General features: G+C 25.3%; 3 protein-coding genes across 3 annotated transcripts; 1 reads left to right on the top strand and 2 right to left on the bottom strand.

The window, feature by feature from the left end:
- Window positions 1-129: 129 nt before the first annotated feature.
- On the bottom strand, window positions 130-1261 carry F9C07_2285632 (putative matrix metallo proteinase). Its single transcript, XM_041287033.2, has one exon. The coding sequence runs from the start codon at window positions 1079-1081 to the stop codon at window positions 257-259; it is 825 nt and encodes a 274-aa protein (XP_041149779.1). The 5' UTR covers window positions 1082-1261; the 3' UTR covers window positions 130-256.
- Window positions 1262-14462: 13201 nt separating this feature from the next.
- Window positions 14463-15372, bottom strand: F9C07_2166703 (uncharacterized protein). Its single transcript, XM_041287034.2, has one exon. It carries the CDS (start codon window positions 15139-15141, stop codon window positions 14701-14703), a length of 441 nt encoding a protein of 146 aa, XP_041149780.1. The 5' UTR covers window positions 15142-15372; the 3' UTR covers window positions 14463-14700.
- A 1206-nt stretch (window positions 15373-16578) lies between these two features.
- F9C07_2214904 (uncharacterized protein) lies at window positions 16579-17361 on the top strand (the record flags this gene model as incomplete). The annotated part of the gene is made up of 2 exons (XM_071509673.1): window positions 16579-17163; window positions 17220-17361. Coding segments are annotated over exons 1-2 (687 nt in total), but the record flags the coding sequence as incomplete, so codon positions are not given.
- Window positions 17362-18830: the final 1469 nt, after the last annotated feature.

Raw genomic sequence — 18830 nt, 5'->3', positions numbered from 1 at the left:
CAATGCCATGCTTTTAGACATTGTATGGGCTTGCTACGGCACAGACGCGCAACAAACCATGAGCAATTATGGCGAATACAAGTATGCTAGCTCTATTCTGAATTCATTGTAATGGATCAGTCTTAACACCTGCCTCGTAGGAATGCTATTCTGAGCTTATAAATTCAACATTCTGTCAAGCTCTTTTAGAATACATCTGGCGCGATAAAAGCACGCAATCAAGAATACACACATACAGTACCCACAACAGTCTGCATTAGATTCGCGCTATATGAGTAACGCTATTGCTCCAAGCATTATGTCGAATATTTCTGGTCGAGCCCAGGGTATGGTCAGGATAAAGAGCTTGGATCCGCGCAATATCGTCACGTTCGAGCTTGGACTTGCCGTTGAACCAAGGCCACATGACTGAATTGGGGTCACTAGAATGGGAAAGCCCAAGTGAATGACCGAGTTCATGCAAAGCCACCTGTCGCAGGAATGTGGTGGTCCACTTTTCTGCTTCATCAAAATGCATATCACCAGCCGGCACGCCACTGCTAGGAAGTGGGAAGAACGCATGGGCGAGCACGTTCCCAGGGCCGTCAAATGGGTAACCATCTCCATGATGAGTTTGAGTAAACTCAATACTGATATCTTCTTCCTCATCTTCCGACTCCTTTATCTGGGGATATCGGAAGTATTTCTGCCATTCAGCAAAAGCTTCTTCGATTTGATTTTTGGCATCCTCATATCCCAGGTGCTGGGACTCATTCTTCAGTTTCCAAAAAATGGCCCGTTTGTTCCACTTGGGAGGACCGGTGTTGAAGCTTGCAAGTACATTGTTTTCGGGGATACCACAGCGCTTTTCTGTCATGGCCTGCCGTGTTTTCTCATTGTAGGACCCGGTTACATCTTTTAGTCCGTAGAAATGTTGAAACTTACGGATGGCAGCATAATCCTCCGCCTTTGAGAATCCGCCATCGGGGCTTTTGGAAATATCCAGATATCCGAGTGACTGTAAATATGCTCGGATTTTTTTCTTTTCCTCTGGCTTATCGGCATCCGCAACGGCTGGAGCCTTCCAGTCTTGGGGTGCCATGGCGCCTTTTGAAGTGGCTTCAACTAAAGTATAGGAAAGATTGAAAGTCTGATTTTCCAGTAACAAGTCAGTTCTGTTTAGATATCAAATTGCAATGTAACAAGCAAGGCTCATCCAGTGATAACAGCTATATTTATAACCTACGGTGGCGCTATACTAAAGGCTTTGCATCATCGAAGCTCTTCGACTTAGCATCATCCTAGGCACCCAAGAACCCTAAATACGTGTTTACCAGTCAGTGCTTTAAAGACATATAGCCAATCAGAGCCTTCATGTAACCCTGACTGTGTCATGAGACTTATTCAAGGACATGTAAGCCTAGTTAGGCTCAATGATACTGTTATAACCAAGTTTGTAAATAGGCCAGAGGGGAGGGCTTGCAAGATTTACTCATGTTTTCAAGAGATAAATGGTAACCATGAGTAGTATCATTGATTCCCTGTCCAGATAAGGTAGATGTGGCGCTTTCTAATGCGATCCAGACCAAGGAAAAACCTGAGATCATATTATGAACTGATTTATGATTCGTAACTTGCTTGCTTCACACCAGATCGCTGGAATTGTATTCCTTCTCAGATCGAAAGTTATTATTATAGATATATAATCAAGACCTGGATAAAACTTATTAGAAAAAAGCCTCCCAGTCGGATTCCGTGCCTCAGTGGTATATACGTTGAACCCCAAATTGAACTTGCGGCATTGCAATTCCGCCGAGGGCTGAAGTACTATTAATATTCTTTGACCGAATAGTAGTATTCTAAACCTATTTGAAAGTCAGGCCACTGCCTCCTACCATTTCCAATGATCTGTCTTCCACTTCGCCATGGTCAAACCTTGGTTTTTCAGAGTTTATAACCTGAAACGGCAGCATAACTGCACCAGCTGTACAATATCATTGGTGAAAGCTAAATTACGTATGTTCGAACTGTAAAACACAAGTTGTGTAAACTTTGATGAATAGACTCCGAAAACATCTCTTTCTGCATAACAATTCGGATTTACCAAATGGCTGCCATTTTCGGTGTCGAAACGACGCCTTTCTCAGCCGTCATTTGGTAACACGTGACCTCTCTCTCACCACGCACCTTAGACCCCCTTGGTCGTGGCCCCACCGTGGGCTTTACCAATCCATTCTCCATGACAACGGAAGAAGGCCAAGATCTATGGATCACAATAAAAAGTCAAAAAATTGTGTAAATTTGGGATCTACTATATTTTACTACGTAATTTATTTGTAATTAAAATGGGTGGGTCTGGTCAAAAGGAATTTAGAAAGAAAATATGGTCTATAAATCTAAGGGCTAATAGAAAACTGCGGATAATCCACTATTTAATATAAAACCACGAATAGTATCTTAGATATGTCTTCCCGAGTCAGGAGATAACTATTATTCGATAACACAATGGCGTAATATTTGGCTATACTTTTTGCCTTGGAGAAGTTAGAAGAAGGGGGTTAGCTAAAAGATATTTAACTATATAATAAGGATAGACGTTATCTTTCTAAGTCCCCGACTATCTAATGCGAAGGATTCAGAGGTAAAAGTTCCCAATATAATAGAAGAAAAGCATGGAAAAGACACTGATCTCAATCACAGCCTTTACTGCAAGTCCATTGTACAAAGGTATATTCACAGCAACCGACTGTGTTAATTGTCTATTACCATTCAGTACATTACATCTTTCCAAAACTCGCGTGGGGTCTATCGATTAATGTAGAACGCGCCAGGTCGCGCCGAATATCAGAAAAATCCGTTATCCGGAGGTCTTAGGTTTTTCCAGCCGTCGCCGTCGGCGAAAATCTTTTTCTGTTCCGAATCTGGATCCTCGGCGCTGAGAAGATACATCGGCTACCATACCAAAAAGTATGGATTTCTATGAACCCCTGAGGGTGTCTTATCGATATATCGTTTCACCAAGGGCGTGGAACGCCTCTGGTTGTAATAAGGGTTCTATTTAATCATCCACCATATACCTAGATAACGTAATCGGTAAGCGAGTTGCCTGTGCAAGTGAGTTGCCCACCACCCACTATATAAAAATTTAAAATAATTAAAATACTATAAATTCTGATTTCTATATAAAAATAAGTAATTCTATTAATTTAGATAATGTATAATTTTATATCTCTATATACTATAGCTAGAATATTTAGATAAAATATATCTAAAAATTAATTTAATAAATAGAGATTTATCTATCTATATAGCTTTATCTATCTAATTTTAATATTTAATAAAGATTTAAATTTTAAATACTAATATATTTTCTTTAAAAGTAATTTATTTAATAAAATATTTTTATTTTTTAAATTATTTTTTATATATAGTCTAATATTACTCTAATTAATATTTTAATATTATTATATTATTTATAGCTTATTATAAGCGCTCTGCCGGCGTACTATTATCTATAGATAGTAGGCCTGCAGAGCGCGGTCAGCTAATAGGCTTTAGGAAGATAGTATTAGAAAGCTCAAGATTATTTAGGATTATATAGTAGTTCTTCTATCTAGTATAATAAAATAAATTGCTTAAAAATTAGAATTCTCTATATAATTTTAATATAAATATATTTATATATTATATAAGCTAACAGCCCACTAGTAGTTTATTTATAAAAGATTTAATTACTTAAAACAATCTACTGTTATAACTATCCCTTCTTTAAAAAAATAAATTATTTTAATTTATATCTAAATTCTAAGATATTTAATATCTTACTTTAATAGACCACATAATATAAAAATATACTTTATTTAAATATTTAATAATAAAATTATAGAGATCTAATATATTATTTTATAATAGTTCTAAATAGTTAAAATACTAATAGAATACTTTTAAAATAATATTATAAAATTTTTTATTTCTATAAATTATAATATTTCTTATAGCTATATTTATTTTTTTAAATTACTTTAAAAGTATAGATAGTATAGTAAATTTTAACTTTCTTTTTTATAGAGATATTACTAGAATTATAAATTAATAATATCTCTATTATTTTAAAAATAAATAAATATAAGAACGCCATTTATAAAATTATAAAAATCTTTTCAAAAATAAAATAGATTTAATTAGCTTTATAAAACTCTATAAGTACTTTTTTCTAAATATTTTTATTTTTTAAAAAGCTATTAATATATTTTTATAAAAAAATAAAGCTAATATACTTATTAGCTTTTTATATCCCTATTTATATTTTCTTCTCTATTTTCTATTCTATTAGACTCTTCTTTTTTAAAAATAAATATTTTTTAGTTTAGTAGAAATATATTCTAGCTAATTTAAATAATTTAAAATATATTATTCTAATCTTTTTACAGAGATTTTAATAATCTTCTATCTTTAGCTCTTAAAAAAGACTTTTCTTTATTTTTCTAGAGATTATCTTTACTATTACTATAATCTCTATTATCTTTTCTAGCGCCTTTTAATTTCTTTTTAATAAATAAATAATCTAAATCTAAGTATAGCATAATAGAATAATACTAATAATTTATAAATATTCTATAGATACTATACTAAATTATTATTTATTAATATTTCTTCTAGTATTAAAAGACTTTTAATTTATATATTTTAGAGTATTAAGTAGCTCTATATATAGTATATATATCTAAAAAAGCTATATCTTATACTACCGGGATCTATATAGATTAAGATTATTTATTTATAAATTTTACCACTAAGTTAAGAGATTATAAAAACTATAGATAATTTAATTAAGTATATTAAAAAAGCTATTAATTATCTTAATAAATTAAATAAAATCTATCCATATCTAGCGACGTTGTAAAATATAAATTATAATCTATTCTATTTAATAAATATCTAGTAGAAGCTTAGTAATATAAAGCCTTTTTTTAAAAATAATCTAGTAGACTAGAAAAGTTTATAGTAATTTATTTATTTAATTTTTTATTTATTTATTTAAAATCTACTAGTAAATAATCTATATTATATTTTTAAGCTATTTTTCTATTTTTCTTTTTTTAATTTAATAAAATTATTTTACTCTTTCTATATAAATATTCTTATTAATAATATAGATATAGTAGCTTAGAATATTCTTATTAAATTTTAAAATTTTATAAATAAAAAAGAAAGAGTAATATTACTATATTTTTTAGAGATATATTAAAACTTTATAAAAAAAAAATTATACTTTTCTTTATAATTAATAAAATATTTTTAATATTTTATTAGTTTTTTAATAAACTATAATAGCTTTAGTAATATTCTTAAAGTTTTTCTTTAATTTCTATAAATTTTTATAATTTAACTATTCTTTCTATTTAATAAAATACTATAACTTTTAATAGTATATTTAATAAATAAATATTTCTTCTATTTTTTATTTTTTTTAATTATTAATAATAATTAATTAAACTTTTCTAGTCTCTATTTCTATATACTAGTAATATAGCTTTAATAATAATATATAAAAAATAAAATAAATATAACTATATATCTTTAATAATTATAAATAATATACTTATTCTTTAATAGTCTTTATAATTATAAATAGACTATTATATTTTAAATCTAGTTTTTTATTTAATTATTATAACTTAATATTTTTTATTAATAGTAGAATTTCTTATTCTATATATAGCTATATAATTTTATAGTACTTATTATATTCTTTTATTTACTATTTTATTATTTTTTTTAGATTTTTTTCTAATTTAATTTAGATATTAACTAAACTTTTTAACTATAGTTCTATTAATATATTTAATATTATTAATCTAATAGTTTTAAATCTAAAGATCGCTAGTTCTATATTTTACTAAATTATAAAAAATAAATATTCTATAAATATATTCTTAGTATTATTATAAATAAATTTTATAGTAGATAATTAATTTATCTAGTTATTTTATTAATAATTTATATATATCTATAAATATATTTTAAATATTTAATTTTAATATTTAATCTATCTATCTATTTATAGATAGAAAATAGTATTTAAATAGCCTTTTATATAGAGATTTTAATAGAATTATATCTAATATATATTAATAAAGAATAAATCTCTATTAATAATTAGACTTCTTAAAAATCTAGTTTTATAGATAATTTTATTTAGAAATATATTAATTAATTCTTCTATAGTTATAGTTTTAATTATAAATAGATATTTTATAATCTTTATATATTAATCTATTACTATAAAAATTATATTATATATATAGCTTTTTTAGTCTAATAGTAATAGATTAATTATAAAATCTATTATTAGATTTTACTATAGGTTTTTTAGAATAAAAAAAAAGACTAGCTCGCTCTATAATAGTTTTTTAAAAATCTTTATTTTCTAGTAGATAGAATAGTTTTAAATATAGTTTTTAATATCTATATATAGACTATTTTAATAGAATTTTTTTAATTAATTTAAAAATCTTCTTTTAGCTAAAATAATCTATAAATAGATTATTATAATATATTTTTAGAATCTTTTATTTAAAAATAGAATATAGAAATATATAGATAGTTTCTCTATAATATAATAATCTATTATTAATATACCATCGCTTTATTAAATTACTACTTATTTTAATAATATTACTTTTATATCTATTCTTCTTCTTTTTTTTATTAAATAATAATTTACTATAGATTTAGCTAATAAAAATATCTTTCTATTAAATCTATAAAATTATATCTTAAAAAAAATATAATATTATTTTATAAATAATTTTCTTTTTAATAATTTCTTATATTATTATTCTAAAAGCTAAAAGTTCTAGATCTTTTAAACTTATAATCAAAATCTTTAACTTAACTATTAAAAATATTTTAATATTATTCTAATTATCTAATATTATCTATAATTTTCTTTAAAATATAGATAATAATCCAATATTTCTTTATATATAGATATTTTTATAGTCTTCCTACTATAAAGATATATTAATTAGATTTAAATATCTAGACTAGTATTCTATCTAGAAATTATAAATTACTAAAAACTCTATCTATTAGATCTAATACTTATCTAATTTTACTATCTTTTTTAAATAGAAATATTATAAATTTTTATAATTATTTTATATATAAATTATATATAATATATCTTTAAAGTAATATCTTTATATTTTAAAATATTTTATAATAATAAATAATTTCTAATTATAAATAGAATAATAATCTTCTATCTTTATTAATTTTTTTAAATAAAAAATAACTAGTTACTAGTTAAAATACTAGTAAAATTTTTTAACTCTATTAATAGATTATAGAAGAATATTTATAATAATAAATCTTAAAATATTTATAATTAATTTAATTTATAATATAAAATTAAAGTATTATAAAATTAAAAAACTACTAAACACTATTTTTAATTTATTAAAAGCTTTTTATATCTCTATAGTAAGAATAAATAGCCTTATCTTTCTTTTTTTCTATATTTCTTTTAATATATTAAATAGAGATTTAATAATCTAGATATATTAGTATATAAAGCGCCTAAAATACCCCATAAATTCTAAGAATATCTAAATATTATAAAAGAATTTTAACGCCAACTATTTATTAATAATATATATATATTCTAGATTAATATATATACTATTATATTTTATAATAAATTCTAAGAATATTATTTCTTTTTAATAGAAGTTATACTTAAACAGCTTAGTATATAGATTTATTTACTCTAGATATAATAGTATTTTATTAATATACTATATATATTTTTTCTTAATTTATAAATAGATAAAAATATTATCTAAATATATAATATAATAGTTATTTAGAATTTCTTTTATAGCTTTATTAATATATATTTAAAAGATTATTAATATATTATATAGACTAAATAATATTACTATATATTTAAAATATCTATAATATATTTAAAACGCTATCTTCTACTTATTATCTTTCTAGATATAAATTTAATAATATATATTTTTTAAATTAAGTTTAATAAAATATTTTATTTCTATAAATTAATCTATTAACTTATTAATATAAGATAATAGATATCTATTTTTTATAATTATAATATTTAATTTTTAATAGTTAATATATAATCTTAATAAATTATTAAATTTTTAAATAAAAAGTACCAGCACTTTAACTATACTAGTAAAATATTTAATTTATTTTTATTTAAATATTTTATTAAAATATTTCTATAATATCTATAATTTATATTATAAAAGATTATATAGAGATTTATATAGTAAAACTTTTTTTTTACTAATAATATTAAATATATAGTCTTTTTATCTAGAAACTTAACTATTTTTTTTTTAGAAAAGATATAGATTTACTTTCTATATTAAAATAGTAATTTTAATAGTCTATTATTAATATTTAGCTAGTATATAACTATTATAGTAAAAATATAATATATTATCTTTATAAACTATTTAAGATTTTTAATAGAGATTTTTAAAACTTCTTTTTAATAGTACTATATTCTTATTAAAAAAATAATATTAAGATTAGTATAATATATCTATTTATATTTTAAAATAATCTAATAATTTAGATTTTAAAGATTAATAATATAATACTTTATTTTATATTCTTTTATTTAATTCTTCTAATTAATTACTTAGAATTTTATAATTAGCTTACTATAGTATAGTACTAGAATACTATCTATATATTACACGCGTACTAGTAGTTAAAGATAATCTTTTAATATAATAATTCTATATTAAAATAAGTATTAATAGAAAATAAAGTTATTATTAGTTCTAGAATTTAATAATATCTTTATTATTTATATAATATAATTCTATCTTTCTATCGATTTAATATTAATACTAATACTAAATAATTCTTATAGTTATAGCTCTACTATATTAAAAATAGAGAATACTATAGATTTTTTTAGATAATATAAGACTAAAAACTCTAGAGATTATAATTTCTATTATTTATAAAAGATATTTTTTTTTAACACGCCGTTAATAATCTTAGAATATTTTTAGATTCTATAGTCTATTTTATTATATTAAAAATAGCGTTTCTTTTTCTTTTATTAATCTTTTTTATACTTATAGACTATTTATATATTATTATTCTATTAATAGACTTTAAAAAGTAATTATCTAGATAAAAAACAACTACTATAGAAATATATAGTAAAGATTTTATTTTTATAAAAGTATTTTCTATCTCTATTAAATTTAGCTAGACTCTAGTTTCTTCTATTAATATATTTTTAGCTATTTTCTTTATTATCGCGTAGACTATATTTATAATAAAATATTAATTAATATTAGATTACTATATTATATATTTTTTTTAGAATTTATAGCTAATAAGCTATATAAGTAATCTTTTTTTAAATCTTTTAATTAAATATTTAAATCTATATTTAAACTATAAAAAAGTTATTTAAAAAGATTTACTATATTTTTAAGCTTTAGATATACTATTTATATATATTTTTTCTATTCTATTTCTTATTTATAAAATAATATATAATATTTTAATATTAATCTATCTTTAGATTAATAAATATATAAAGAAAGTCTTTTATTTTTTTTTAATTTAATTTTTTAAAGCTTTTTTTTTTTAAATACTATATTTATTTAGTTTTTTTACTAAAATAACTAATAATATATAGAACTTTATCTTTATTATTCTACTAGATTAATATACTTATAGTAAAGTAATTTTTTATATTTATAATATAATTCTATACTTTATATATAGTTTTATCTTTAAAAAAAATAGATATAGCTAGTTTAAAACTACTAAATCTATTATTTGTGGAGCTGGTCTATATAATTATTTTTAATATTTTAACTATTTATATAATTATATTAAATAATAATATTAATTTTTCGCTCTAGCGTTCTAATATTAGTTCTTTTTTAAAAATTTTATTTTTATTCTCTTTAATAATCAATTCTATTAAAATATTAAAGATTTAAGTATTTTAGATTACTAAAAACTCTCTCTAAAAGATTTCTTAGATTATAAATAACTAAATAGCTATATTATTAATTTTCTAGAGATCTATTAATAATAAAACGCTTAAACTTCGTATACTAACTATTTTAAAATTATTAGATTAAAGTAATTTAAACTATAAGTACTCTACCAGTATACTATTATCTATAGATAGTAAATCTATAGAGTACAGTCAGTTAATAGGCTTTAGAAAGGTAGTACTAGAAAGCTTAAGATTGTTTAGGATTATATAGTAGTTCTTCTATCTAATATAATAGAATAAATCGCTTAAGAATTGGAATCCTTTGCGCGATTCTAATATAAATATATTTATATATTATATAAGCCAACAGCCCACTGGCAGCTTGCCTGTGGGGGATCTAGTTGCCTGAGGCAATCCGCTGTTACACTTATTTAGTACTTTTAATTAATTAATTTAAATTAATTTTTAAGTAATTTTTTAAATCTAGATTTTAATTTTTTTAATTATTTAATTATTTAAAATATTTTAAATACTAAACTATTTTAGCTATTAGATCTATTATTTAAAGATATAAAAATCTTAAGCTAAACTATTAATTAAAAAAAAATATACTTAGAGCTTAAAGAAACTAGATTAATAATTTTAAAAATATTATAGATATTACTATTAATAAAAACTACTATATAAATTTAAAAATATATCTTTAAAAAATCAAATTTATTAATATAGTTAAATCTATAATATATTTTAAATTTAATTAAATCTTTATATAAATTTTTTAATAGTAAAAAAATAGTAATATTAAATAATTAAAATTTATAAAAAATATATATAAATATATAGATTAATATAATATTATTTTTTATATAGATTTAATTAAATTAAAATATTAAATAATTATTATAACTATTTAAAATAAATAAATAATATTTTTTTATAAATTAATTAATAATATAAAATATAAAATAATTCTATAGTTAATATAGATTAATCTTATTATTTATTTAACTATTAGAACTAATTTTAATTCTTTAATTAAAAAAATTTTTATTATTTTTATACTAAATCTCTATATATATATCTTATTTTTAAAAATAATATAGAAAAATAAAATCTATTTATTAAAACTAATATATTTTGTAGTAATAATCTATTTCTAATTTTTTAATATATTAGATCTAGTAATAACTTTAGCTATAGCTATTAGATTTATTATAAATTCTATTTTATTAAAATTATATATATTATTTAAAACTATACTATATTTTTAAATAATTTTATTTATCTATTTAAATTAAATATTTAGAATTTTAGAATTCTTTATTTTAGTACGTTAATAGTTATAGTAATATATAAAATAAAATTTAAATTTAGATATATATTTAATAAAATTATATATCTATTTCTTTTCTATAATAAAAAAAAATAATATTATATTTTAAAAATAGAATATTAGCTATTTTTTATATATATATAGACTAAGAAAATACTCTATATTTATCTAATAATAGAATCTATTCTTTAAATAATTTCTCTTTACTAAAAATTATTTTATAACTATTAATATAAATATTATCTTAAAAAAAATCTTTATTTATATAATAATATAGTATAGTAATAGATATATTAAAAATTTTAACTATTTTTTTAAAACTATTAATTTCTTATTTTTTTATAGCTAATATAGCTAATAGAATTCTGTCTTTCTACTTAATATATAATTTTTTTAATTTAGATATTTTTAGTAGTATAGCTAATATTTTAATTATCTAAGAAATTAAGACGCATTGAAAATATATATAGTAGGCAACTTGCTTACGCGGGCAACTCACTTACCAATTACATTATCTATCAGGCTTACCTAATTAAGCTACCTGGCATTAACGTAACCGGTAAGCCGCTCGGCCTTGTAAGCCGCTCGGCCACCACACCAGAATTCTACGCACCTCCCAGAAATAAAGCTATTCAAAACACCAAAAAATCTGTATTTCTATAGAAAATTTAAATAGTCTAATGATTAGGACAATAAGTAATTTTATGGCCTAGAATACTGCAACCAGAGCACTTTGGTGGAGCGCGTACGCGCTGGTTTTCTACTATAATATCTATATCTACTATCTCAGTAGATATAGCTGTATTAGTAGAATTCCTATCTTATATAAGCTTCTGAGCTTTCTGAACTAAAATATCTAATTCTATAGAAAGCTGTCTAATAAAGTACTTTTTTTTTTAAGTATTTTTTTATGCGCGGTGTATAGTTCTCTGGCTTTTTACTTTATAATAGTAGCTTTATTTAAAGCTTATTTATAGTCTTTAAAAAGCTACTATATTATAATTTTAGTAGATAAATCAGGGCTTTTTATATAAGCTCTAAACAGTTTTTTTAGTATAGTTTCCTGCTTTTATAATTGCTTTAGATTATAAAGTATTTTAAATACTAAATTAGTAGACCTACTACTAGATCTACTATCTAGAGATGTTACTTCTAGTTAAATATTTAGCTAAGATAATACGCGCTCAAAATTAAAAGAAATAAGACTAATAGCTAAGAAACTACTATAGATATTACTAGTAGTATATATCTAAGCTCTTGCCTAAGAAAAGATTTTAAAAAAGTTAAGTTTATCAATATAATTAAAGCCTAATCTTATCTTATTCTTAACCAGCTGTCCATACGCGTGTTTTAGGGGGCCAAAGCAGTCTATATTAAGTAATTAAAGTAGGTAAGATAAGTGCGTAGATATACAAAGTAATATAATATTATTTTAACTATATATATTATTAAACTAAGATATTAAATAATTATCGTAACTATCGAGTATTAAGAGATAATATTAACCAATTATACAGCTAGTAATAAAAGATATAAATAGTTGCTGCAGCCAATATAAATCTATTTTATTAATAGTCCAGCTATTTATACTTATTTCTATATACTAGTCTAGTAATAGATCTATCTTATATTAGCTCTTAATATAGATTTTATCTTTAAAGATAAAGTAAAATAGAAAAAGCCCCCTAGAGCCGATATACTTAATAGAAATAATCTATTTCCAGTTCTCTAGCTATAGAAGAAAAGGTTTATCAGCTAACTTAGCTTGGATAACTATTTTAGTAATAGATATTAAATCTATTATAAAGCCAATTTTATTAAAATTATAGATATTATCCAGTTAAATTTTATACTATATTATAGTAATTTATACGCGCTTAAACTATTTATATAGAAACTTAGAATTCTTATATTTAACGCGCTGGTAGTTGTAGTGGTAAGAGAAATAGAATTTTAACTTATCTCTATACTAAATTAGATTATATGCTTATTTCTAATCTATAATAATAGATATAGAATTACCACGCTTAGTAAATAGAATATTAGCTATTTTTTATATATATATATACCAAGGAGCTGCTTTATATTAATCTAGTAATAGAATCTATTATACTAAGAAATCCTTCTTATTTTAAATTAATTTATAACTATTTGTGTATTTTTTTTTATTAAAATACCAGCCATTTATTTAATTAGTTAAGATAGAGCGGGGTATATTATATATATATATAGCTTCTTAAATACTATAGATTTTTTGATTATTTAAAGCTTCAATAGCTAATAAAAGCCAGTCCTTTTGTTCTACTTAAGATTTTAATAATTTAGATATTTTTAGTAGTATGGTAAATGATTGAATAGCTTCAAAATATATGACGCGTAGAATTCTGGTGTGGTGGCCGAGTGGCTTACAAGGCCGAGCGGCTTACCGGTTACGTTAAGAATTAACACTTTTTATTTACATCTTGTTACGCCCGGGGCTTTATTGTCAAGTCTGAGACCAGTTAGCGGACCACGTTTCAAGGATTACTAATCTAAAGTTATTCTTTGACCTCTATCGTTGATAGATTATAGTCTTAGTAAGGCGGGAGTTACTACAAGACTTTCCATCGATACAAGACTGCCGTCGATACTAGACTGCCGTTATCACAGGGATGCAGTCGACACAAGACTGCCATTATTATAGAGATACAGTCGATATAAGACTGCCGTCGATACTAGACTCAAGTTTAAAGAGCCAGGCCTATTAAATATATATACCTAATAGTTAAGAGAGTATAAATAAATTAAGACTGGTCTTACTACTAAAGATAACTCTATAATAATAATATATATTAATTATAAAGAACTAAACTAAATATATAAATAAGTATTTTTATATATTCTTATCTATTATATCGCTACTATAACTTCTTATATTAATAATATAATATATTTTATTAGTACTATAAGCTTATTATATTACTAATATATTTAATTATATTACTACTATAATACATATAATTTTATTATAATAGCTAGTATTAATATTTATAGCTCTTTCTAAATAACTACTAAATAAACAATTTATTGGGTGCTTTTTACTTAGAAATCGGCTATTATTATCCTATTATTATTCTGCTTTATATATCCGCCTTTGAAAAGGTGCGCTAGACAAGGGTCTGTAATAAAAGGTCCCACATCAAAGGCAATTGGAACCCTCCTTGAGGAAGCATATAACCACTGGAAGATAAACAGAGAAGCACAACCAAAAAGCCCCATAAAACCAATCCCACTACCACAAAGAAATTAGCCAAAAGTGATGCGAGCTGGTAAAATATTTGTTCTTCAGTTCGTCCCTATCCAGAGACCTTCCCAAGACAAGTGCGTGCCACTACTCCTCGCCACTTGTAAAACTTGTATTAACAACAATCAGGCGAATAACTGCCCTATCACGCGTACGCTCAGCAGTGTTTCTGACTGTGATTGTAATTACAGCATCCCTATCTTTACGGATAGTAACCGTATCTTTTACATGCCCATCAAGATCATTGTTATCCTCACCAAAGCCTTCGAACAGTTTCGCATCATATAATAGTGTGACTGACTCGTTATTGGGCTGATCAAGTTTGAAGGTCATTCTGAGCTCAACCCGTATATCACCACCCATGCGTTCTATCCAACTCTGGAATGCTGTCGTGCGGCCACCCGGTGATTGGCTTAAGATGATTAGTTGGAAGACCTCCGTTCGCGTTGCACGTTCATCGTTGAAGAGCCATTCAGCGTCTTGAATGTCCATTTCGCCGGAGACCGAGATGAGTCGGTGGGGAGGCATATTGAAGGGAGATTTATGGTAATGCCTTGAAGAAATGGAGATGACTTGGTTTGTGTTTGGTCTCAAATAGAGCTAAATCTTTGGTTCTCTGGTTACTCTTATACACTGATAGCTTTCTGCTTATTTGTTGATATTTCCTGCGGCAATATATCATAGATTAATAAACGTCATGACAATCTCGGAGTTCAGTTACTTAGTCCTGATGTCACTATCAGGCCACGCCCTCGCTCGATCACCTGCCAACCCGCATTTTGAGGGTCGAGGGCCCTCCTCTTCTCACCCGCGGGTCGAAAGCCCCTGGAGGTTAAGACCCACGAAAAATCCCAGCAGTGATTCGCAGCAACGCCAGGGTTTAATTCTTTAGAACTTTCATAAATTCCACTCCTATGCGCATATATCTGAACAGAACCATATCAAATTGTCAGATACATGCTCTGGAAGTTATTACAGCCAGCTGTGATTTCCTTTTTAGGGTAAATTATATGCATTGGTGGATGATATGTATAGGTATGAGACCTACATATCCGCGGGTTTGGATATGTCGCAGATATTGCCCCAATTTAGCTTATAATTGACGGGACACTGGCGTTTTGGAGAAGAATGGTTGATTCCATGAATAACACTATACCAGGATATCACTGCCGGCCGAGATCTGAAAGGCTCAAACCCAGATTCTTGATCGCACTACTGACGGAAGTCTCGATCTCACCGTTGTCTAAGATCCGCGGATTCCGCGACTATCCGAATCCTCGAAGGCGATCGATCGAACCACGGTTGTGTCTGGGATACGAGGACATGCCAGTTGATTATGGCAATGCCCTAAATTTTCGTGATCATTGGTGTCCCAAAGAAACAGGATCTGATATCTAGGCGCCTTCCAGTTTTCGAATCAGCAAGGCTTAACGGCAAGGCTTGGCGGCAAGGCTTGGAAAAAGCTAAAGTCAGGTCGGGCATCTAGATCCCCAAGTTTCTGCGATTTGCAAAACATCGCTATTGATGCAATCTGGAGGCCTTGGAATCATACAATAATTCCGCCCATCCTTAAAGCCACCCGAGGTCTCAATCTTTCGTAGTCAGTAACTTTGCTTCCAAATACTTGGCACCAATAGCCTGCTTCATCCGAGTTAATTCAATCGTCGTCCTGACCACTGGTCTGGCTAAATGTTCACGAAAACAGGAGTAAATTAGGGTGTAACCACAGATCCGGAAATTTTTAGCTCAGTAGGCCTTGGAGAGTCGATGATCTGCGGAAGGTTCTTCATCGTGTGATCTTATAGTGCACCCTTTCACCAGACTGCCAGAATATCACCCTTCCCCACTCTTGCAGGCCGTCAAACAGATTAGAAATATGCGGTACAGCGCGTGACATCATAGACCCTCATAAATAGCGGTTCTGGACAATCATTTTCTCCCTTCATGGCTGATTTCTATTCTCTATATTGCTTAATTTTGATGAGAGCCATGATTTTCTCGAAATGTCCTTAACAAACGAGGAAAAGTTATCGTTGGCAGCAATCATACTGGCAGTTGCCGCATTCATAATATCTGTGGCACAGGTGCTTCAACAATACCTTGCTACGGCAGAGGGATACCGAAGATGCCAGGAAAAAGTAGTGGGCCCATGGAAGTGCTACACCAAACGCCCCTTGCATTTAAAAGAGTTACGATGCGAGACCCGATTTGGGACACCCTTCATCGAACTAGGCGCCGGTCTTGACAGAAAGCACTGCTGCCTGCCCTCGGGTCATGGGTCACTTGTTAGATGTGAAAGTGACCTTGTAGTTAAGGCGAGTGAGCTTCAGGATGGTGGCAATAGTGAATGGGTCTGCTGGCTGCAGTTTCTTGAAGAACTACAAACCTTTCACCGCACCTTACTTCATGTCTTTCCTCGAGAAGAACAGAGTTTCATGGGCACCTCAGTACCTGATGATGATCAAAGTCAGTACTTACGCTTCCCATCATTCTCCGTGGAACCACATTCTTGGGACTTCATGCCTTCTGATGTTCTCAAACCTCTTGCACGTAGGTTTTCCATCTTAACATATCCTCTAACTCGCGCTGACGCTTATATTATTCAGGAATTGGTGTTTCCGACCTTGCAACTTTCATCCGGCGGCTAGGATTGCGTTGGCTCCAGTTTCAACCTAGTCCAGAAGGGGTGGAAAAAGATAGTACATTTGGTTTGCGGTGCAGCCCGTTTAGCGGGCGGGCCGGTTTAGGGTCAATATATATTTGTTTTAAATTTTCTATATAGACTTGTAATCTACCGCTAGATCTAATTAGACTTAGATTTAGTAAGATTACTTAGATATATTTTTTATATTAATTATCTATTTTGTAGAGTATTAATTACTTAGAAAAATATATTATAGTTAGTATAAGTTTTGTTATAAAATTTAATTAGATTAGTTATTATTAGTAGAATTTCTAATCTATATTTACTGTTTTAATTATATATTTAGAATATATAGTATTTATTTATTATTATAGTAGTATTTAGAGATAATTTCTATATACTATAAAATTAATAGAATTTTATTATAATTACTTGATTTTATTACTATTAAACTATTTTTAAAACTATAGACTATTCTATTTTTTAGAAATTTAATAAACTATCTATTATTATTTATAAAGTATATTAATATAGAGTATAGTCTAATAAGATTATTTACTATTTAATTAACTAGATTTATTAAAAATCTTATATAAAGATAGTTTAGATCTAGAAAGTAATTTAGTAATAGAAAAATATTATTCTATAAATAGATAAGATTATAATTCTCTATAGAGTCGACTAGGCGTTGACTAGATTATTTATCTACTTTAATAGACTACTATACTATTATAATTATTTTTAATATTAATATATTAATTAAAATATTAAGAGTATATAGTAGTACTAGCGCTAGATCTATTACTAGTTTTAAAATCTTTATTAAGAGTAGATAATCCGTGAGTAGTAGATTTAGAGAAAAATTAAGCTATAATAATTATATATATTAGTTAACTATTAGTAGATTTTTTTAATTTATAAAGAATTCTATTATATCTATGTTTGTGGGGGCGAGACGAAGCTATATATTTTTATTTAAATTAAATAAATAGATATAGCTATTGCTATTATATAGTAAATTATTAAAAAAATCTAGATATATATTTAATTAAATTATAAAAAGAATATATATAATGCTAATCTATAGTTATAAATAATTTAATAAATATAGTATTTATAGGACTTTACTATATTAGATAATTTTAATATATTATAAATATTAATTAAAATATTATTATCTAATAGTATTAATTCTATAGAGTAGTAGATATAATAAATATAGAAAGTAATAGAAAATATAGTTTAGAAAAGCTAGTAGACTATTTAATATATAGATTAAGCTATTTATATAGAAACTATTTAATTTAAAAAAAAATAAATATTATATTGTCTATTATAGATATATATAAATATAGATAGTATAGCTAAATATATTTAACTATAGTAGTAGATTTTAGTATTTATTATCTATATATAGAGACTATAAAAAAAAAGTATTCTATATATAGAATAATTTTCTAGTAATAAAAAAAATAGTAGTAGCTATAATAAATTATATTAGATCTAGTTATTAACTAGTATTCTATTAATAAAGAAGTAGATATAAATATAGATAAGAATATTAATAATAATA

This window comes from Aspergillus flavus, chromosome 6, assembly GCF_009017415.1.
Source record: "Aspergillus flavus chromosome 6, complete sequence".
NCBI classification, from domain to species: Eukaryota; Fungi; Ascomycota; class Eurotiomycetes; order Eurotiales; family Aspergillaceae; genus Aspergillus; species Aspergillus flavus.
Note: the sequence above shows the minus strand (reverse complement) of the source record. Positions and strands in the feature narration are given on the sequence as shown.

What these genes read in the sequence shown, in the direction of transcription:
- F9C07_2285632 (XM_041287033.2), bottom strand. Translation starts at nt 1,081, where the DNA reads ATGGCACCCCAAGACTGGAAGGCTCCAGCCGTTGCGGATGCCGATAAG.
- F9C07_2166703 (XM_041287034.2), bottom strand. Translation starts at nt 15,141, where the DNA reads ATGCCTCCCCACCGACTCATCTCGGTCTCCGGCGAAATGGACATTCAA.